This window comes from Physella acuta, unplaced genomic scaffold, assembly GCF_028476545.2.
Source record: "Physella acuta isolate Inbredline_101_S28 unplaced genomic scaffold, ASM2847654v3 ptg000441l, whole genome shotgun sequence".
Taxonomy (NCBI): Eukaryota; Metazoa; Mollusca; class Gastropoda; family Physidae; genus Physella; species Physella acuta.
In genome coordinates this window covers 91,173-115,505 of record NW_026731960.1, presented here as the reverse complement: position 1 = coordinate 115,505, position 24,333 = coordinate 91,173, and the positions used below count along the sequence as shown (strand labels likewise).

General features: G+C 40.0%; 1 protein-coding gene across 1 annotated transcript; it reads left to right on the top strand.

Annotated features, from left to right (window-relative positions):
- Window positions 1-412: 412 nt before the first annotated feature.
- LOC131943101 (atrial natriuretic peptide receptor 1) lies at window positions 413-9,273 on the top strand. The gene is made up of 9 exons (XM_059303125.1): window positions 413-545; window positions 693-839; window positions 1,454-1,622; window positions 2,269-2,421; window positions 3,708-3,900; window positions 4,259-4,433; window positions 6,436-6,534; window positions 8,006-8,097; window positions 9,116-9,273. Exons 2-9 carry the CDS (start codon window positions 704-706, stop codon window positions 9,164-9,166), a joined length of 1,068 nt encoding a protein of 355 aa, XP_059159108.1. The 5' UTR covers window positions 413-545; window positions 693-703; the 3' UTR covers window positions 9,167-9,273.
- The last annotated feature ends 15,060 nt before the right edge of the window (window positions 9,274-24,333 follow it).

Genomic DNA, 24,333 nt, shown 5'->3' with positions numbered 1-24,333 from the left:
GTGGGTGTTGAAGGACATTGTCCAGGTGGGTGTTGAAGGACATTGTCCAGGTGGGTGTTGAAGGACATTGTCCAGGTGGGTGTTGAAGGACATTGTCCAGGTGGGTGTTGAAGGACATTGTCCAGGTGGGCGTTGAAGGACATTGTCCAGGTGGGTGTTGAAGGACATTGTCCAGGTGGGCGTTGAAGGACATTGTCCAGGTGGGCGTTGAAGGACAGGTTTGTGTTGCTGGGTATTGTCCATTTTGTTACTTGTGTTAAACAACGTATGAAGTACTAATGTCTAATTTGAATAATGAAGTCATTAGATTGGTTTAGGACTTATTTTTAAAAACTTTCTTGAATTTAAACATTTGAGCAATATTACGTGATCAGCTCCCAGTGTATGTCCCCACCCCCAGGCCCTCATGTACATCCACAAACAACCCATCCGTGTCCACGGGCGACTGACCAGCGAGGCATGCCTCATTGACTCACGCTTCTCGGTCAAGGTCGCCCATTACGGTCTACCGACCATTTACGACAACACAAAACGTCACGAAAAGGGTGAGTAGCCATTACGTCATGTGACTTCAGCAAGAAAAAGGCGATTTTGTTTTACAAGTTGCAAGTTTTTAAAAAGCTGAAAACTAAATCTAGTTAGCTCATAAAGAAAATCAAATGTATGCTAGCTTGTAATTCGCCACTTTCTAGATTTACTTTGGATGGCACCGGAAGTACTAAGATCAGGAGGGAAGGCAACACCGGAAGCAGACGTGTACAGTGTGGGAATCATCATCTCGGAGATCTTAACAAGGGACGCGCCGTTTGGACAAGAGCGAGAGTTATACTCCATCAACGGTAAACACCACTTCTTGCTCTACAGATAATCGGATCAAGAAATATAACTCTTGTTTCTTATTTTTAGAATCGAGCTCCCCCTACTTAAAAGTAGGCCGAGTACTCTGAGCTTGTCGAGTCTACGATTTGTATGTTTATAGATATAAATTACATGTCTGGGCCATCTTCACAGTGCAATGTTACATCGAAACATTATAACATTTGTGGAGTTTAAAGATAAAAAATCCGATCTTGAATCATATGAGTGGGATGATGTGTCTCTTGACCCCACCGAACCCCCGATACTTACTCGCCGAACCCCTAGGGTTTGATTGATAGAACCCACATTAAGAACCACTGGTTTAGTTTTTTATTGATAGACATGACGGTAAACGAACAAAATACTTAAATGTGATTTTTTACGTCTTTCATATCGTTTAGTCAGTGAAGTCTGTTTTCTCGCAAGCTAATATTAACAGCGGCCTGTTGAGATACGACTTAAGACAAAAGCTAGTTAGAAAGCGACCTAATTGAACTTACGTCGCAAGTTAATTAGAATAGCTTTCTAATTAGACTTACGTCACTAGTTACTTAAACAGCGTTATAACGTAACTGACACTGTTCTGACCAACCAGAGATCGTATCCAGAATCAAAGAACACCTGGACTTCCCCCTTAGGCCAGGCTTCCAGACCGCCCCTGACATGGGGGTCATAGGTCAGCTGATGGAGAAATGCTGGGAGGAGGACCCGACTAAAAGGCTGCCACTGCTCAAATTATCCAGTTCCTTGCGTGCACTGATGGCGTAAGAATTGATTGCAGCTTCACGTCCTTAATGTAAACAGTAACTCGGCTTTGTAGACCATAAGAGTTGGAGTTAAATGTAGCTAATCTCTAAACCTTGATATACCAGCTATGCTGAAAGAGCAGTGAAAAATAGTCCAAAAACAAATTGAGTATATATTTAATTGTTTGCATGAATTTTAAAGTAAAAAAGTTTCCCTTTCAAACCTGACGGTCTATGGGGCTAGTGAAGTAGAGTTCACTTGTTTCTGTGACCTCGGCATATGAAGAGATAGTGTGGTCAGCACTATGCCCAGCCGCCTTTACTTTCCCTAAAGTGAGTTAGGTACCCATCAGAGTTGGGTGGACTCAGGGACGGTCTACTGACTTGAACCCGGGTTCAAACTCGAGACTTACGGGTTAGCAGTCCAGCTCTCTACCGCTAGACCACTACGTCACCCTTGCTTGAATTTAGTCTTTGCTATTTTGATTTTTGAAATTGAGATTCAATTACAATGTACGAGTTTTGAGACAACTTCTATAAATTATTTTATCAATCAGGAAAAAAATTGCTTTATTGTTTGGAAATACTTTTAAAATTCTGTTGCTTGCACACATGAAATATTGTGGCGGTCTAACCCGTCTCCTCTTGTTATCCCCCCTCCCAGGAAGGTGAACAAGTCCGGCAGTCTGGTGGACAACCTACTGCAGAGGTTGGAGAAATACAGCACCAACCTGGAGAAGATCGTGGACGAGAAGGTCGAGGAACTCAGGCAAGAGAAGCAGAAATCTGAGGAGCTTCTTAAACAGATGCTGCCCGCGTAAGTCATGCCCCAATATATGCTGCCCACGTAAGTCATGCCCTAACATATGCTGCCCGCGTACGTCATGCCCCAACAGATGCTGCCCGCGTAAGTCATGTCCCAACAGATGATGCCCGCATAAGTCATGTCCCAACAGATGCTGCTCGCGTAAGTCATGCCCCAACAGATGATGCCCGCATAAGTCATGTCCCAACATATGCTGCCCGCCTAAAAATAGATGCTGCCCAGACATGCCCACATGTTACTGACTCTAACAACTAAATCGCTAAACATGTTTGTCTTTGTACAAAATTGTTGAATTACATGGTGAGATAATGCAGCAACTAATCCTGTTTAAATATATTTCAAAGGCAAAGGATTTAATTTATGTTTTTTTTTTGTTTATTCTGACTAAGACCATATTATTCAAAAACGAGTTTTGTTAAGTCACGCCCAAAAGCCAGTCATTTTGAATTTGCATCAATTAAACTTAATTAAACTTAATCATAAAATCGAAGCGTCTAAGTCTACCGGTTTGACCGCGTGACGTCCCAGCTTGACCTTTCATTATTAAGGGGCACAATGCATCTCGCAAGGGACAGAATCAACTTTAACTTTAAGGGCATAATATTGTCTAGATTGACATCACAAAGTGACATCGTCCACAATGACATTTAAAATGGCTTCCCTCAAAATGTGATCTAAAAACTTGATGCTACCTAGACTGACATTTCAAAAAATAGTGTTTAGGATTACTTCTAAAACGACAGCAACACTAATTAATCAGAAATGGCGTAATTCAGAAACACATCCAAAGGACAGAAACCAAAGTGACATTAAAAATAAAATCAACCAATATGAACATCATCAGCCAACATGCTATCTAAAATGACATCATCCCGAATAACCCACAAAATGACATCACCTGGAATGACATTGTCAGTGATATCCTCCATAATGACATCTAATTTGACATTATTCAGAAAGACATGAAAAATAATATTACCCAATAGGACATCTGCAATGAAATTACCCAGATTGACATATAACATTTCATAATGTAAAATTACATCATCTAGAATGACAATGGCGTGACATCTTTCATAATGACATCTGAATTGATGTTATTCAGAAAGACATCTCCAGTAACATTAAAATGGCATTTTAAAATGTTCTAATCCAAAATGACACCTCTCCCCCGGGAGTGTGTCTGAAAGCCGGCCTGACGGTGGAGCCAGAGTTCTAGAACTATTTGACCCTTTAGTTCCTTCTTTAAGCTGACCATCTCTGTGTCACATCTACAGGAGCGTGGCAGACAGACTGAAGGCCGGCCTGACGGTGGAGCCAGAGTTCTACGACTGTGTGACCATCTACTTCAGCGACATCGTCGGCTTCACCGTCATCTGCTCCCAGCTCAAGCCCGAGCAGATCATCATCTTCCTCAACGAGCTCTACTCCTGCTTCGATGACGTCATCGGCAGCTTTGATGTCTACAAGGTGGGTCCAGGCCTCAGGCGCAGAGACACCTGGGTGTTTCTTTGGGGGATGGGGGGCGGTCAATATGGAAACATTGCACAATAAATTAACTAGGTCAATAGGAAAACATTGTACATGGAAGATGGACACAATGGTTAAAGTATACATTTTGTATGTATATTCTATATCTTTTGGGGGAAGGGGCTATATGGAAACAGGGCACAATAGGTTGAGTTGGTCAATATGAAAACATTGTACATGGAGGACAGACACTGGTTGAAGTATACAGTGTACAGTTAGCATATAAATTATATTTTGTCCGGGGGAGGGGGGAAGGAGATGCCTGAAAGAAACTCTGGTTATGTTGTGAATTCTGTAGGTGGAGACTATAGGCGACGCTTACATGGTGGTCTCTGGTCTGCCGAACCGGAACGGCAATGAGCATGCGCGGCAGATTGCTCGGATGTCCTTGGCCTTGCTCCGGGTGATTTCCGAGTTCAAGGCATCGGGGTTTCCCCAGACTGTCATCAAGCTAAGGATTGGACTGAACTCAGGCAAGTTTTTAATAGGAAGCGGAGAGGTAGGAAAAAACAAATGTTTGTTCCAAAGCTAGGTAAACAGTGACCACCTTTGACGCGGCTGCAGGACATTACCCCCCTGGAAATTTCCCCCCCCCTCGGACATTCCCCCCCCCCGGAGCAATTATCCCCCTGTCCATTACCCCCCTGTCAATTACCCCCCCCCCCCCCCCGGGGAATTACCCCCCCCCCCCCTCTCAAGTTAGAATCCTAACTCTAACTAGAATTCTATACCTCTATACTACTTTAATCCAAACCTTAAGAAAAAGACCAAAACCTAAGCATTCACCTTAGCCTAAAACTTCACACAAAACCAAAACCAACGCTAGACACATCCCTAACCCTAACCATAACACTAGCCCTAGTCCTAACCCTAACCCTAACCCTAGCCCTAGCCCTAATCCTAGCCCTAACCCTAACCCTAACCCTAACCCTAGCCCTAGCCCTAAACATAACCCTAGCCCTAGCCCAAAACCTAACCCTAACCCTAAACCTAGCCCTAATCCTAACTCTAACCCAGTCCGGGGGGTAATGTCCTACCGGGCGGGGGGTAATTGACAGGGGGTAATTGACAGGGGGGTAATTGACAGGGGGGTAATTACTCTGGGGGGTAATGTCGGGGGGGGGGGGGAATGTCCGGGGGGTAATTGACAGGGGGGAAATGCCCTGTTCCCCTTAGACGCACACCCAGCACTGAAGGGTACCTGGCTTATGTTAGGGAAAACAAAGGTGGTGTGCTGAGTACTGACAAGCTGTCTCTTCTTATACCGCGATCAAGGAAACACTGACCTTATTAGCCCTATGGACTAAAGGGCTATTTACTTACTGGACGTAGACTACAAAGGTAGACCAATGTCAGTCTCTCAGAATTTAAAATTTTATTTATGTAAATCATGTACATTGATTATGTGCTCGTAGTAGTCGTGTGCCAGAGTTGTCATGTGCCCTGTAGGTCCTGTATGTCCTATGTACCGTTCTGACATATGACCTACATTCCCCCTACGTTCTGTATATCCTACGAGCCGACCCGCGGCGTATCATACGCCGCTATTTAGTTGTTTTATTTTCTACTTCTCAGTAATTCATAATTTGTGAATTCGACAGTACCAATGCTGCCACTGAAAATATTTGTTTAAAAAAAATACCCCCCCCCCCTTTCCCCCAACCCCTACCCTACACCCCCCCCCCCCCCGTGAAAGCAGCCTCTCTTAGTTACCTAAGTTTAAAATCGTTTCAAACTAAATTATCTGCCCCTAATAAACGTCACTAAACCAGGTTCTATGTTTGTAAACATTAGCGTGACCACAGCTCACCAGATCATGTGGGGTGGGGGTGGTAGTGATAGAGAGGAAGAGAGGGGATTGCAAGGGGAGCTTGCAGCTTGTTTTCTAAAGTCACCCAGAAGAGAATTATATATATAGATATACTGTCCTAACATATGTCCTAAACCGCTAGGTCCTTTATGTCCTCTATGTCCTATATACTGTCCTATGTCCTTCACCCCTATGTCCTCTTTGTCCTATATACTGTCCTATGTCCTCCAACCCCAGGTCCTGTATGTCCTATATACAGTCCTAACATGTCCTCCAACCCCAGGTCCTCTATGTCCTATATACTGTCCTAACATATGTCCTAAACCCCACTAGGTCATGTATGTCCTCTATGTCCTATATACTGTCTTAACATATGTCCTCCACCCCATGTCCTGTATGTCCTATATGTCCTATATACCGTCCTAAAATATGTCAAACATTCCCCCTAGGTCTGTTTGTCCTCTATGTCCTATATACTGTCCTAACATATGTCCTCCACCCCTATGTCCTGTATGTCCTCTATGTCCTATATACTGTCCTATGTCCTCCACCCCCAGGTCCTGTATGTCCTATATACTGTCCTAACATATGTCCTACACCTCAGGTCCTGTAAGTCCTGTATGTCCTCTATGTCCTATATACTGTCCTATGTCCTCCACCCTCAGGTCCAGTCTGTGCTGGTGTAGTCGGTCTAAAGATGCCACGTTATTGTTTGTTTGGTGACTCGGTCAATACGGCGTCAAGGATGGAGTCCAACGGTGTCGGTAAGTTCTCTATCTCAATGTGTGGGTAAGTTCCCTGGTCTAGTGTGTGGGTAAGTTCCCTGGTCTAGTGTGTGGGTAAGTTCGCTGCCTTAGTGTGTGGGTAAGTTCCCTGCTTTAGTGTGTGGGTAAGTTCCCTGCTTTAGTGTGTGGGTAAGTTCCCTGTTTTCCTTACTGTGTGCGTTCCCTACTGTGTTTGTTCCCTACTTTTTACTGAATTAATGCACTATACATGTAACAGAACAGTGCACATATGTTATAACAAAATGTTTTTCCTCTACCCCTACCACTGTAACATCAATAGATCCGTTCCCTTATTATTTAACAACAAAACCGAATGACAAACATCTACTACCCCCCTTTTCATGTTATACTAGGCATGCTGCCCAGCTTCGCTTAGGCTCAGTAGCGTAGCGAGGGGGGGGGGGGACATTTGTCCCCGGGCGCCGACCTTAGGGGCGCCAAAATGGGTTGGAAAAATAAATTATAAGGTTGAGGGTGGTGCAAATCGAAAGTTTGAGGGGGGGGGGGGTTGCAAATCAAAATCATGAGGGGTGGGGGGGGGGTGCAAATCGAAAATTTTGTCCCCGGGCGCCGGGTAGGGTCGCTACGCCTCTGCTTAGGCTTTCGAAAACATTGAGAATTTGAATGCTTAATTAGTTCGCCCATATAAGGCGCCGGTCAGTCGAGGTCAGTTTTGACCCCCTCATCGTAGACTTTTCGGCCAACCGGCCCCCGTGTTCTGTCGCCCCAAGGCAAGATCCTGCCAAATTTGAAGCGCCTGCGGCGCCGGGAAGTGCCCTATCGGGCACCCGACAACTTAGCTTTATAGATCATCTAGATCTAGATCTAGAATCTCTAGATCTAGATGATCTAGATGATCTAGAACATCTAGATCTAGATCAATATCTAGATCTAGAATCTCTAGATCTAGAATCCAAATAGATAAAATAATTTTTTTTTAAGTTTAGGCCGAGAAAATCGTACTGTATACATTTCATAGCGTACATAGCTCTAAATCATATTTGAATGAAATAGTTCATTTTTTAAAATTCTAAACTCGGAAGATGACGTCATCAGTTTCGTGCTCTTGTTTTAGTGTTTTAGTGTAAACAATAAGCGACGTCATTGTTAAATGCGTTCTTGTCCCAAGTTTATACACTTTTCCGGTTGCATAAATAATACTGTTTCTCTATATTCGAATACGCCTTTACTTTTTATTTTTCTTCTTTAAATAAAATTGTGGTTATACATTTAAAACATCTAACATATTATTTTCAACAAAAGTCCGTAAAAAGTTCTTCATATATTGCTGTCGATTCTGACGTGATGTCCGGCGAAAATATTTTGCGGACAGACAGATAGAGAGAGAGAGAGAGAGATGTGCGAACGTGGGGTTTTATATATTAGGATTATACGTGCACTCTCCCAACTAAGTGAGCAAATGATCACGTGATCTCGTCTTTCACACCAGAACTGAAGATCCACATGAGTGGCAGCACAGTTGGCATACTTGAAACTTTTGGAAACTTCCAGATTCAATCTCGCGGCCATATTGAAGTAAAGGTAACGGTTGGGTGTCTTAACTTTCTTGTGGTCACCATTACAACAGGTAACACGTTTACACCTCAGCCCCAATATCCCACGGTACCAATGTGACTACAGTACAACTAGCCAACACTGCCCTACACCCCACGAACATTCACTGTGTGGGTTACGTCACACTAACCCAGCGAACAAGTTATCGATTAGTACAGCCTGGCCGAACAAGACATTAATAGATAAAAACAGCTGATATATTTCATTGGTTCACACGAGTACATAGAGGGACACCAGGGGGCGCTGAGATAGAAACAATAATTAAAACCACATGGTGCAGTTTGTACATTGATGGGGGGAATGTTATTGATCAGGCTGGGGCTTATGCGGCATTTCGTGGTGATATATATATATATATATATATATATATATATATATATATATATATATATATATATATATATATATATATATATATATGTACCCAGTGGCGTAGCGAGGGGGGGGGGGGAGCTGGGGGTGCGGACCGCACGGGGTGACACCATTTAGGGAGTTAACACCAAGGCAAAAAATAGAAAAATATATAGTGAAAAATGATAATTCAACTTAATTAAGTGATTAATTCGAGTGTTAAGTAGTCTTTTAAGAGGTGCAAATCAAAAGTTTGAAGGGGGGGGGGGGTGCAAATCGAAAGTTCGATAAGGGGGGTGGAAATTGAAAATTTGAGGGGGGGGGCAAATCGAATGTTTGAGGGGGGTGTGTGCAAATCGAAAATTGAAAGTTTGTCCCCGGGAAGGGTTGCTACGCCTCTCGAGGGTGACACCATTAAGTGCCGCACCGGGTGATACCCGACCTCGCTACGCCTACACCTATTTTGTTCATATTATTATGCAACACCTTGGTATAAAACACTTTAAAATATGTATTATATTTTTTTCTAATTTTGATCGTTCTGTACTTGGGTCGTGGGATAAGGTTCTATGTTTACGTTTCATATTTACGTTCAGTATTTCTAATTGTATTTTTAAAATGTGTTTTACTTAAGGGAAAGGGAATGATGGAGACCTTCTGGCTGCTTGGTGAAAAAGGTCCCTGACCTTTATCTAGACGACCTTAATTTTCCGACGGTGGCTAGTAATGTTGTAATGAATATGTACATACAACTTACAAATAAAAATGATTGTTTTTACTCTCAATGGTATTTTGAATTTAGCTACAAATTTTAAAACATATTAAGATGGCTGCATTTAGATTTCTAGTATCTTCTTACTATTTTATTTTTCAATCTTTAAAAAAACAACGATTTAAAATAAAATATCTTCAGTTGAATTTAATGCTAGAGAATGTTGTGTTAAAACATTAATTGAATCAAGGGTGTATAACAAATTCTATTTACATTTTTTTTATTCGAAAAGGTTTACCTCCCCTTTTTTTCTTGAAGCATTGTAAAAATGCTTCACAATTGACTGTATAAGTTAATCGGTAGGATTTGTTTTTTTATCTGTATTATTATCCGTTAGAAAATTAGAGATATAAACATTAAAATAATTTACTACATTAAAAATTGATTTACAATTATATTTGAATTTTATTTCACAGTATAAGAAGTGTATTTTTAAATCCCGATGAACATTTAATGTCTACGTAATTGATTTTTACATTTTTGTTTTTATTTTAAAATGGGCAATGTAACTTTTTATAAAATTCAATAAAGGAATATAAAAAAAATGTGTGTGTGTGTAGTTTGTGATAGGGTCTGGTTTCAAGTGGTCAGCATAGATGTGTAGATAGAAGTGGTCAACAACACAGATGTGTAGATAGAAGTGGTCAACACAGATGTGTAGATAGAAGTGGTCAACACAACACAGATGTGTAGATAGAAGTGGTCAACACAGATGTGTAGATAGAAGTGGTCAACACAGGTGTGTAGATGGAAGTGGTCAACACAGATGTGTAGATAGAAGTGGTCAACAACACAGATGTGTAGATAGAAGTGGTCAACACAGATGTGTAGATAGAAGTGGTCAACAACACAGATGTGTAGATAGAAGTGGTCAACAACACAGATGTGTAGATAGAAGTGGTAAAAAACACAGATGTGTAGATAGAAGTGGTCAACACAGATGTGTAGATAGAAGTGGTCAACACAGGTGTGTAGATGGAAGTGGTCAACAACACAGATGTGTAGATAGAAGTGGTCAACACAGATGTGTAGATAGAAGTGGTCAACACAGATGTGTAGATAGAAGTGGTCAACACAGATGTGTAGATAGAAGTGGTCAACACAGGTGTGTAGATGGAAGTGGTCAACAACACAGATGTGTAGATAGAAGTGGTCAACACAGATGTGTAGATAGAAGTGGTCAACACAGGTGTGTAGATGGAATTGGTCAACACAGATGTGTAGATAGAAGTGGTCAACACAGGTGTATAGATAGAAGTGGTCAACACAGATGTGTAGATAGAAGTGGTCAACACAGATGTGTAGATAGAAGTGGTCAACACAACACAGATGTGTAGATAGAAGTGGTCAACACAGGTGTGTAGATAGAAGTGGTCAACACAGATGTGTAGATAGAAGTGGTCAACACAGATGTGTAGATAGAAGTGGTCAACAACACACTGTGTAGATAGAAGTGGTCAACAACACACATGTGTAGATAGAAGTGGTCAACACAGGTGTGTAGATAGAAGTGGTCAACACAGATGTGTAGATAGAAGTGGTCAACACAGATGTGTAGATAGAAGTGGTCAACACAGATGTGTAGATAGAAGTGGTCAACAACACAGATGTGTAGATAGAAGTGGTCAACACAGATGTGTAGATAGAAGTGGTCAACACAGGTGTGTAGATAGAAGTGGTCAACAACACAGGTGTGTAGATAGAAGTGGTCAACACAGATGTGTAGATAGAAGTGGTCAACACAGATGTGTAGATAGAAGTGGTCAACACAGATGTGTAGATAGAAGTGGTCAACACAGATGTGTAGATAGAAGTGGTCAACAACACAGATGTGTAGATAGAAGTGGTCAACACAGATGTGTAGATAGAAGTGGTCAACAACACAGATGTGTAGATAGAAGTGGTCAACACAGATGTGTAGATAGAAGTGGTCAACAACACAGATGTGTAGATAGAAGTGGTCAATACAGATGTGTAGATAGAAGTGGTCAACACAGATGTGTAGATAGAAGTGGTCAACACAGATGTGTAGATAGAAGTGGTCAACACAGATGTGTAGATAGAAGTGGTCAACAACACAGATGTGAAGATAGAAGTGGTCAATGCAGATGTGTAGATAGAAGTGGTCAACACAGATGTGTAGATAGAAGTGGTCAACAACACAGATGTGTAGATAGAAGTGGTCAACACACATGTGTAGATAGAAGTGGTCAACAACACAGATCTGTAGATAGAAGTGGTCAACACAGATGTGTAGATAGAAATGGTAAACACAGATGTGTAGATAGAATTGGTCAACAACACAGATGTGTAGATAGAAGTGATCAACAACACAGATGTGTAGATAGAAGTGGTCAACACAGATGTGTAGATAGAAGTGGTCAACACAGATGTGTAGATAGAAGTGGTCAACAACACAGATGTGTAGATAGAAGTGGTCAACACTGATGTGTAGATAGAAGTGGTCAACACAGATGTGTAGATAGAAGTGGTCAACAACACAGATGTGTAGATAGAAGTGGTCAACACAGATGTGTAGATAGAAGTGGTCAACACAGATGTGTAGATAGAAGTGGACAACACAGATGTGTAGATAGAAGTGGTCAACACAGATGTGTAGATAGAAGTGGTCAACACAGATGTGTAGATAGAAGTGGTCAACACAGATGTGTAGATAGAAGTGGTCAACACAGATGTGTAGATAGAAGTGGTCAACACAGATGTGTAGATAGAAGTGGTCAACAACACAGGTGTGTAGATAGAAGTGGTCAACAACACAGATGTGTAGATAGAAGTGGTCAACAACACAGATGTGTAGATAGAAGTGGTCAACACAGATGTGTAGATAGAAATGGTCAACACAGATGTGTAGATAGAAGTGGTCAACACAGATGTGTAGATAGAAGTGGTCAACAACACAGATGTGTAGATAGAAGTGGTCAACAACACAGATGTGTAGATAGAAGTGGTCAACAACACAGATGTGTAGATAGAAGTGGTCAACAACACAGGTGTGTAGATAGAAGTGGTCAACACAGATGTGTAGATAGAAGTGGTCAACACAGGTGTGTAGATAGAAGTGGTCAACAACACAGATGTGTAGATAGAAGTGGTCAACAACACACTGTGTAGATAGAAGTGGTCAACAACACACATGTGTAGATAGAAGTGGTCAACAACACAGGTGTGTAGATAGAAGTGGTCAACACAGATGTGTAGATAGAAGTGGTCAACAACACATATGTGTAGATAGAAGTGGTCAACACAGATGTGTAGATAGAAGTGGTCAACAACACAGATGTGTAGATAGAAGTGGTCAACAACACAGATGTGTAGATAGAAGTGGTCAACACAGATGTGTAGATAGAAGTGGTCAACACAGATGTGTAGATAGAAGTGGTCAACAACACAGATGTGTAGATAGAAGTGGTCAACAACACAGATGTGTAGATAGAAGTGGTCAACAACACAGATGTGTAGATAGAAGTGTTCAACACAGATGTGTAGATAGAAGTGGTCAACACAACACAGATGTGTAGATAGAAGTGGTCAACACAGATGTGTAGATAGAAGTGGTCAACACAGATGTGTAGATAGAAGTGGTCAACAACACAGGTGTATAGATAAAAGTGGTCAACACAGGTGTGTAGATAGAAGTGGTCAACAACACAGATGTGTAGATAGAAGTGGTCAACAACACAGATGTGTAGATAGAATTGGTCAACACAGATGTGTAGATAGAAGTGGTCAACAACACAGATGTGTAGATAGAAGTGGTCAACACAGATGTGTAGATAGAAGTGGTCAACACAGATGTGTAGATAGAAGTGGTCAACACAGATGTGTAGATAGAAGTGGTCAACACAGATGTGTAGATAGAAGTGGTCAACACAACACAGATGTGTAGATAGAAGTGTTCAACAACACAGATGTGTAGATAGAAGTGGTCAACACAGATGTGTAGATAGAAGTGGTCAACACAACACAGATGTGTAGATAGAAGTTGTCAACAACACAGGTGTGTAGATAGAAGTGGTCAACACAGATGTGTAGATAGAAGTGGTCAACACAACACAGATGTGTAGATAGAAGTGTTCAACAACACAGATGTGTAGATAGAAGTGGTCAACAACACAGGTGTGTAGATAGAAGTGGTCAACACAGATGTGTAGATAGAAGCGTGCAACCGCACACCACTCACATGATGTGCCAAAAACTGATTGCAACCTTACATAATGCATCAGAACTGATCGGACCCACTAGGGTGTATTCAATGGGTTTTTTCAATTTTCCAATAACAATTTGAACAATTAAATGTTTTTTTAGATTCTGTTTTAAAATTTCATTATTTCAAACAGCTTTACCATTATAACATTTAATACACTGTTTCCGGCGCGGAAAAAAAAACGAAAATTCCCTTTTTATTTCCAGATTTGTCGTGATTACACCCAGTGGGTCAGATTTATTTTTTCATTGCCTAAAGTATTGTCTAGCGCGATTTATGCGACACGCGAGCAGTTCTTTACACGAGTTTTTCACGACTCCAGCGTTAAACAACTCGCCTTGTACATGATTTGAGAACGTTGTTCGTAGCTCAGACGTAACTTGAGTCGTTCGTAAATCGAGCTATTCGTAACAGAGACTCTACGTAACTCGAGTCGTTCGTAAATCGAGTTGTTCGTAACACGAGGTTACCGAGTTGTTCAAAATTTGTTGTTCGTAACTCGAGCGGTGATATGTTGTGTGGGGAAGTAGAAATATAACGGAAAAGGTCAACTTGTTTTCAGAATATTGTCTCAAACTGTTTTTTTCTGTGACTTTATTTCCCGTGATCTTTTTTTCCGTGACTTTATTTCCCGTGACTTTTTTTTTCTGTCACTTTATTTCCCGTGATATTTATTTCTGTGACTTTATTTCACGTGACTTTTTTTCTGTCACTTTATTTCCCGCGATTTTTTTTTCTGTCACTTTATTTCCCGCGATTTTTTACTGTGACTTTATTTCCCGTGATTTTTTACTGTGACTTCATTTCCCGTGATATTTATTTCTGTGACTTTATTTCCCGTGATATTTATTTCTGTGAATTTATTTCACGTGACTTTTTTTTCTGTGACTTTATTTCCCGCGATCTTTTACTGTGACTTTATTTCCCGTGATATTTATTTCTGTGACTTTATTTCACGTGACTTTTTTTTCTGTGACTTTATTTCCCGCGATCTTTTACTGTGACTTTATTTCCCGTAATATTTTTCTGTGACTTTAGATATCCTATGGGTTAGAGGCGGATGCTTGCAGACTTGTGTTTAACAATTATCCCAATTATCCCGAGAACTGGAACTTGGCAAGCTGGGCGACCACTTCACCATCGATATTTTGATGTGACGTGCCGAGCTGTTATAAAGCATGTATCACAACGTGTTTTATATCATGTTTTATAACCCTGTAAAATGTTTTATATCATGTTTTATAACCCTGTAAAATGTTTTATATCATGTTTTATAACCCTGTAAAATGTTTTATATCATGTTTTATAACCCTGTAACATGTTTTATAACATGTTTTTATAACGTTTCTATCACTGTTGTCAAAACACACGATGCAGCTCAACAATACCCAAATAGGATTTTAAAGCCTTGAACATGAAGAGATACTATAAGAATAGGAAGGAATTAAAAATTATGCAAGTGTGTAATTAGAAAATAAATATAATTAAGTTGTCACATTTTTTCAAAATAAAAAAAAAATAATTTAAATTAGAAGCCCGACGAAAAATCAATGTGCGTTGGTTTACACCACCGATTACTATACGTGTGTTTATTTTTTATTTTTTTTAGACAAGCAGATTAAAAATCCAAACTCGGAGCAGCAGGACAGAACACAGCAAAACAATTATGGAAACGATCTGGTGCTTGATGGGTGGTAAAATTTAGAAGTCCTCCATAGTTATACAATAGGTCGAATCAAAACCATCCTTCTAGGCAGAACAAAAACAGTGATTCAATAAACGATTTAAAACATTTCTAACACAGATTTTTAGCGTTGACTATTTCATTTGGAATTTTAATACTGTTTTTAACCAGAAATGCTTACATATATTTTAACCTAGATATAGTTTTAAAAAATGTTTTTGTAAAGTTTTGTATCAGTGAGATATATTATAGACTTCGTAACGTTTGTAATAGGCTTTGAGAAGTCGTTATAGTTTTGTACGTGAAAATTTCTTTGAACCATTTCTGTGCCGAAAAATAAAGGTTTGGTCAACGGCCGACTAATCTGTTGACAACATTGGTCTACATTGTCGTTAACGATATTCTCAACTATGGTCGAAAGACGTCTACACTTGGACCTAAGCTTTAGTTAATCATCGCCCAACTTCAATGATAGCTTAAGTTGTATTCTACGATCGCTGATTCTGTGTTCAACTATTCACTAAACTGCGTTTGACAGTTGACTAAACTGTGTTCGACAATTGACTAAACTGTGTTTGACAAATTGACTAAGCTGTGTTCAACAATTCGATGTGTTCAACGATCACTTAAGATAACGCCCACATCTCTTCTACACCGCGACCAATACACATCCATGACAGATATGGAGTGGGACTTTGCACCAACAAGAGCATCTATTTTCCTGCAGTTCCTGATCCTGGCGCTATCGTCCCCAGTCTCGGCCACAGAGCCCACCGCCAGCAACACAATCGTGCACATCGTCGCCCTCGAAAGTTCTGGAAACTCTACCTTCTACGTCCGCTACATCAAATATCTATTTGAGATAGCGCGAGAGTTGGCCGAGAAGCAGTTCGATCAGGACGTCAAGTTCACATTCAGACACATTGAGACCTGCAACAGGACAACTATAGGAGCAATGGTGGCCGAGGTGTATCGCTCCCACAACGTCAGTGTGTTCTTCGGCTCAGGTATTTGGTGGTTTTATGGCTTGGTTTATGATGGTTGTTTTGTTTTTGCCGTTGTTTATGATGGGTGTTTTATTTTTGTCGTTGTTTATGATGGGTGTTTTATTTTTGTCGTTGTTTATGATTGGCATTTTAGTTTTGTCGTTGTTTATGATGGTTGTTTTGTTTTTGTCGTTGTTTATGATGGGTGTTTTATTTTTGTCGTTGTTTATGATGTTTTTTTATTATTTTGTTTTGTATTTGTTGAGTTTTGAGATATTTTGTCGGAGATAATTTATCCATGGTATCATTTATCCTGATATATTTTGTACTGGTAGGTTTTGACCGTGGGATCATTTGTCTTTGAGATCATTTGTCCTGAGATCATTTGTCCTGAGATCATTTGTCTTAGAGATCATTTGTCCTGAGATCATTTGTCCTGAGATCATTTGTCCTTATAAATGTTTTGTCCATGAGATCATTTGTCATTGAGATAATTTGTCCACGAGATATTAAGTCTGGGATACTTTGAGATCATTTGTCCATGAGATATTAAGTCTGGGATACTTTGAGATCATTTGTCCATGAGATATTAAGTCTGGGTTACTTTGAGATCATTTGTCCATGAGATATTAAGTCTGGGATACTTTGAGATCATTTGTCTATGAGATATTAAGTCTGGGATACTTTGAGATCATTAGTCCTGTCACCATATATATACATGTGTAGCTTGATCTTAGTTTTTGTTTCTTTACCCCCGAGCAGCCTGTAACGACGGTGTAGAGACACTTGGTTACATGGCCAAGTTCTGGGGCCTGCCCGTCATCACCCCCAGGGGTAACACACCGGAAATACGTAGTGAGAAGTTCCCTAACATCATATCCATGCACCCCTTCAACACCCAGGGGCTGGTGACCGTGACCTTGTGGCTGCTCAAGAACTATGGCTGGAAGGTCGTCAGGTTCATCATAGCCAAGGACAACAGCCCGTTGACGACCATGGGAGACCAATATAGAGCGTGAGTGGTTTGTGATTTATAAAACATGGGGGGGGGGGGGGGCTGAGACAAATATAGAGTGTGAGTGGTTTGTGATTTATAAAACAACATGGGGGGGGGGAGGAGACAAATAGAGAATGTGAGTGGTTTGTGATTTAAAAAACATGGGGGGGGGTGAGACAAATATAGAGTGTGAGTGGTTTGTGATATATAAAACATGGGGGGGGGGGGAGGAGACAAATAGAGAATGTGAGTGGTTTGTGATTTACTTAAATCACAGGATGTTTGTATGGGGGTGGGAGGTGGGTGGGGTGGGGTGAGGTGAGACAAAAATAGAATGTGAGTTAATTTTTAACGAATCTATGTTATAAAAGTTGCAAATGTAGAGAACTCGGGAAAACTTTTTTTGCGGCCGCTATGATGGCTGAATAAAAAAAATCAACAACAACAACAATTATTAATGATCTAACCCATCGTGTCCAACGAGGTGATGCCTGGAAGAAACTCTGCTCCATTGAAATATATCAGAGGCGTGGCGAGGGGGGTGCGGACCGCACCGGGTGACACCATTTAGGGGGGTGACACCAATGCAAAAAATAGCAAAATATATAAAGAAAAACTTGAGGGGGGGGGGGTGCAAATCGAAAGTTTGAGGGAGGGGGGGGTGCAAATCGAAAACTTGATTGGGGGGGGGGGGTGCAAATCGAAAGTTTGAGGGGAGGTGCAAATCGAAAATTTGTCCCCGGGAAGGGTCGCAACGCCTCTGGGGCTGACACCATTCATTGCCGCACCGGGTGACACCCGACCTCGCTACGCCACTGAAATATATTTTCTAATATAGTGCCGTGATACAGAACAACATAACCTGGCAACCTGAGTTGATATCTGTCGACACGTTGCTTAATGACAAGTTCAACAGCAAACTGGAGGTTTATAAGCTTAATACTAGAGGTAAGCGGTGAGCTGTCTCTCTCATATGTAGCATGTCATCTCTCTCATATGTAGCATGTCATCTCTCTCATATGTAGCATGTCATCTCTCTCATATGTAGCATGTCATGTCTCTTATATGTAGCATGTCATGTCTCTCATATGTAGCATGTCATGTCTCTCATATGTAGTATGTCATCTCTCATATGTAGCATGTCATCTCTCTCATATGTAGCATGTCATCTCTCTCATATGTAGCATGTCATCTCTCTCATATGTAGCATGTCATCTCTCTCATATGTAGCATGTCATGTCTCTCATATGTAGCACGTCATGTCTCTTATATGTAGAATGTCATCTCTCTCATATGTAGCATGTCATGTCTCTCATATGTAGTATGTCATCTCTCATATGTAGCATGTCATCTCTCTCATATGTAGCATGTCATCTCTGATATGTAGCATGTCATCTCTCTCATATGTAGCATGTCATCTCTCTCATATGTAGCATGTCATGTCTCTCATATGTAGCATGTCATCTCTCTCATATGTAGCATGTCATCTTTCTCATATGTAGCATGCCATCTTTCTCTCATATGTAGCATGTCATCTCTCTCATATGTAGCATGTCATCTTTCTCATATGTAGCATGTCATCTCTCTCATATGTAGCATGTCATCTCTGATATGTAGCATGTCATCTCTCTCATATGTAGCATGTCATCTCTCTCATATGTAGCATGTCATCTCTGATATGTAGCATGTCATCTCTCTCATATGTAGCATGTCATCTCTCTCATATGTAGCATGTCATGTCTCTCATATGTAGCATGTCATCTCTCTCATATGTAGCATGTCATCTCTCTCATATGTAGCATGTCATCTTTCTCATATGTAGCATGTCATCTCTCTCATATGTAGCATGTCATGTCTCTCATATGTAGCATGTCATCTCTCTCATATGTAGCATGTCATCTCTGATATGTAGCATGTCATCTCTCTCATATGTAGCATGTCATCTCTCTCATATGTAGCATGTCATCTCTCTCATATGTAGCATGTCATCTTTCTCATATGTAGCATGCCATCTTTCTCTCACTAATAGCATGTGTATGTTGGCGTGTTTATCATTTTTCATACTTTATCTCTCTACTTTATTTTCACGTGTTATTCATTCTTCATACTTTATCTCTCTACCTTATTTTGACGTCATTCTTCATACTTTATCTCTCTACTTTATTTTCACGTGTTATTCATTCTTCATACTTTATCTCTCTACTTTATTTTCACGTGTTATTCATTCTTCATACTTTATCTCTCTACTTTATTTTCACGTGTTATTCATTCTTCATACTTTATCTTTCTACTTTACATCCAAGTGTTCATCCTTTTGCTTGACAACACGACCCTTGATCTGTTCCTGATGCGCGCGCACAACCTTGGTATGACAAGCCGTGACTTCCTGTACATTATCCCAGATATTCAAACGGGGGATAATGATATCGATGCCGAAAATGATGTAAGTGGTTTTTGTACATGTCAGTTATTTATCAAATTCTGTTATCGTTAATAATTATACTTTAGCCTCAAAAGCTTGCCCATCAAATGTAGACGTTCGATAGGCTGAACTAATTGTGTTTTAATTTCATACCTATAATTGCCTACATTCACGTTTGATTCAAACACATTGTTTTACAAGCCTATATTTAACTTGATTCCTCGTGCTCTTGTTTGTCATGTTTTGGCCGTCAAATATCAAAACTGGCGAGCAAAATATGGATCACTTCTACCTGACCGATTTCTTTTAAACTTAGCACGTGGTTCTAGACTCGATGACAATGCGATGTGACATCAATTTTGACTCGATCGGATACTTAAATAATTTTAAATACTATTCTTTCTCATAAAATAAGTAAGGTAGATTCTCAGAATTATACTTAGTTTAGTTCGTCTACTAGATTGACCTGCTAGGGAGGGAGTATGTTGTCAGCACTACTCCCTTTCGAGTGTATTTAACCCTGCCCCGGTCATGTACCCACCATAGCTAAGTGTACAGAAGGAACATCTGTCAACACAGGGGTTGGGATCTGAACTCGAGATCTCCGTTTTTAGTAGTCGAGCACTAGCCACTCGAACACACCATCCACTTTTTGTTACAAGATTAAACTAGTCGGTCAAAATTATCATAATACTGTTTTTCGAAACATTGAGTTATTAAAAGGTTCAACCATAAATAATCATTGCTTTAGATAGTAGGCATTTTTTACAATGAAAATCATCGGATGATAAAAATCTATAAATAGTGCAGGACTGGTCCATGATAACAAGGATTTAACACCACAGCAGGTCGATTGAGCTATACAATGTAACAATAGTAACCAACCCCAAGTTTTCGGATATTTAAATTTTCAAACTTAATTGAAAAATTGTCAACATTGAATGCATGTATTAAGTCGTTCACTAGTCGAGAACAAGAGACCGTAGTTTGATAAGTTAAATGTTCAGCAAATGGAAAAATAAAACATTACAAACAATTTGGTTTTGTGAAGCTGTATGATTTAAAAAAAAATAATGCGCTTAATGGGGAGAGGTGGGGATGAATTGCCCTTGTACTGCGTGAACGTCATGTGTGAATAACTCTTGTACTGTGTGAAGCTTATATGTGAATTATCTTGTACTTGAAACACCACCAGACCACAAACTAGAGAATTACAAAACATTTACAAGTAGATAGGGGGTAAAAAAAAGATAATAAATTACAAAAGGATGAAACAACGTACACACATACGAGACAGATAAACAATCCAAAACAAAAGATGACTAAGCATTCAAATCACAATAAATAAATACAAATACATACAAAATAAATAGATAACCGAGCTTAAACATACAAATAAAAACAAATAAAACAGTTGTGAACTAACATACAACAAACAATAAATTAAAAATACATTTTAAATTACGTACAAACAATCCCCCCCCCCCCCCCCATTATCCTTCAACCCATCAGCTACGGAGAGACGTGTATAAGTGTGTGGTCTATCTAAAGATGATGACTCCAGTACTCAGCAGTTATAATAATCTGATAACGATGCTCAACATTCGAATGTTTGGTAACGTTACATCCAGTTACGTACGGTCTACGTCTGAAGATCAGGCAAGTTCTCTTTCACATTTACCAGCCATGCTAAATCATTAAGTTCATTAGGTTATTCTTTTTTGTATGCTAAATCTGTAAGGTGTTTAAGCATTCCATTAAGTAAATTAAATAAATTACCAAACTTTTTATAGAACACAATTCTTCTTTAAAAACAATTATAATTCCATTTTTTAACCTAGTAACTAAAAGTATACTATTAACTATTTTATTATAGACCTGCGTATGATAGAGAAATTGTATTCTTCCCATAACCTTAACGCGAGCCTGATATTTTCCATGATCCTAGTCCTAACCCGAATGAGCTCATCGTAATCCTATAGAAAAACATAGTCCGCACTAGACTTACCTAATTAACCTAATCTTATTCCTCCTATTTACTCTCACTCGGGATACACTGACCATACCCCTTAACCTAACCCATACGAACCCTCTCTGAATATCCCTAACCGTGATCCTAATTGCGACCAACCACTACCATCATCATATCCCTTATCCCACTATTCTAACCATAATCCTAACCAAGAGTTACCGACCAAAAAAAAAACCTACCTGTGACGAAACTGCAGTGGCGTAGCGAGGTCGGGTGTAACCCGGTGCGGCACTTAATGTTGTCACCCCCTCAGAGGCGTACCGACCCTTCCCGGGGACAAACTTTCAATTTTCGATTTGCACCCCCCTCTCAAACTTTCGGTTTGCACCCCCTCAAATTGTTCTTTATATATTTTACTATTTTTTTGCCTTGGTGTCACCCCCCCCCCCAAATGGTGTCACCCGGTGCTGTCCGCACCCCCCCTCGCTACGCCTCTGCGAAACTGTCTTATCGTACCGACTCTTATTACCCAAATCAATCGCCCAGTTAATTAGAGTTTTAATTAAAAACTCCCCGGGGCGTCAGGAGGAGAGACCGCCGCCTGGAACCCTGGCCCAGCCCTACCTTCTAGCAGCCTACTTCAACGCCTTCAGCCTCTACCTGTCGGCCGTCAACCAGACCATGGCCAGCGGCCGTGACGTCAGCAACTGGACAGTGGTCACTGAGCACATGAAGAACAAAACATTCAAAGGTGTGTAATTGTTAACAAATCTTGGGTCAACTTTTCGTTTATAGCTGTTATTTTTAGCGCAATTTCCATACTGACAATTGCGATTATTATTAATTCGTTCTGGATGGATGTGGGTCCGCAGCTTTAAGTCGTATCTCCTCCTCAACGAAGCAATATCGAGGACTAGTTCAAAAGCAAATATGTTAAGCAAGTTCCGAGAATGATTGTGGGCCAAAATTCCTTCCTGGATTTCCCGGAAAAGCCAAAAAACCTCGAAAAAATGCAGTTTTTGGCCTATATCTCGACAACCAGACCACTTAGCGACTTGAAACATTTACCAATCGATTCCTGCCATAATTTAGAATAATATTGCCGAAGAAAGTTTTCAAAAATATCCTTTTGTTTGGTCACAAAAATTTAATTAAAGAAAATTGCGCTTAAATTGTCACTAGACTTTTTATTAACTTGTTTTTTTAAAATTATACATTCTTAACATTTTGAATACACATAATTTGTTAACATCTGTTATTATATTGAAAAAATTACAGATTGTTAACACTTTTAGTACACACAATTTGATAGTTGATATTTTGTGAAGAATAAATTTGTTAACATTTTGTTGACATAATATTTAAAATTGTTGCCAAATTAATTTTTTTCTCTCCCAGGAGTTTCCGGGTCTTTTAGAATCAGCCCTGAGGGTCATAGACTCACAGATATTGGCATCTATCATATGAGGGACATAGATAACGGCACCTTTGTGGTATCTGTAGTGTGATTTGTATGAAAGTGGACATAATGTCCATATGAGGGACATAGATAACGGCACCTTTGTGGTATCTGTAGTGTGATTTGTATGAAAGTCGACATAATGTCCATATGTGGGACATAGATAACGGCACCTTTGTGGTATCTGTAGTGTGATTTGTATGAACGTGGGCATAACGACATTTGACGGACACAATAAAGGCACCTTGAATGTTACTGTATTATAATGTGTATGAGTTTGGAGTCAACACGTGTATAACTCCATTGCAAACAAACTGACAATACAGTACTTTACCAAGCAAACGCACAATACAAACTTTACCAAGCAAACTCACAATACAATACTTTACCAAGCAAACTCACAATACAATACTTTACCAAGCAAACTCACAATACAATACTTTACCAAGCAAACTCACAATACAATACTTTACCAAACAAACTCACAATACAACACTTACCATGCAAATTCACAATACAATACTTTACCAAGCAAACTCACAATACAATACTTTACCAAGCAAAATCACAATACAACACTTACCATGCAAAATCACAATACAATACTTTACCAAGCAAACTCACAATACAATACTTTACCAAGCAAAATCACAATACAACACTTACCATGCAAAATCACAATACAATACTTTACCAAGCAAACTCACAATACAATACTTTACCAAACAAACTCACAATACAATACTTTACCAAGCAAACACACAATACAACACTTACCATGCAAATTCACTATACAGTACTTTACCAAGCAAAATCATACATTACTCTAACAAGAAATATCACATTATTTTCGCTTTAACAACGTACTTTTTAAAACATCCACGTTGTTTTAATTAATTAATTTTACGGATAGCTAATTGGAATTTATAAGGAATGCCACCTTACAATTTTTTTTTCCCGGGGAGGAGAGGAAGGTGGGATGTCGGATCTTTTAAAATTTTAGCGGTATTGGAAATTTCTGACGGTGGGGGGGGGGGGGGGAGACAACACTGCTTAAAGTATATCTTTATATTTTCTGTATACATTCAATTTCGTTCGAGGGGGGGGGGGGAGGGGCAGGGTTGACATACTTAGTGCATTGCCATCCCCCCCGCCCTGAATGTGAGATGTAACCTGTTTACCACAGAAGGTGGGGCTCTTCAGTGCCGTGCAAACAAGCCTAGTTATGGACCCTGGCTACAAGACGTTCTGGCCGGGTGAGGATGGGGGTCACGTGATGGACGTGCCCCTTTGTGGGTTTGATGGTGAGCACTGTCCAGCCAAAGGTGAGATGAC

Bases quoted from the DNA above. Each gene is read 5' to 3' on its own strand.
- LOC131943101 (XM_059303125.1), top strand. From the start codon at position 704: ATGGCACCGGAAGTACTAAGATCAGGAGGGAAGGCAACACCGGAAGCA. The intron at 4,434-6,435 runs GCAAGTTTTTAA...CTCCACCCTCAG, and splicing joins AAGGATTGGACTGAACTCAG to GTCCAGTCTGTGCTGGTGTA. The intron at 8,098-9,115 runs GTAACGGTTGGG...GTTTTACTTAAG, and splicing joins GCGGCCATATTGAAGTAAAG to GGAAAGGGAATGATGGAGAC.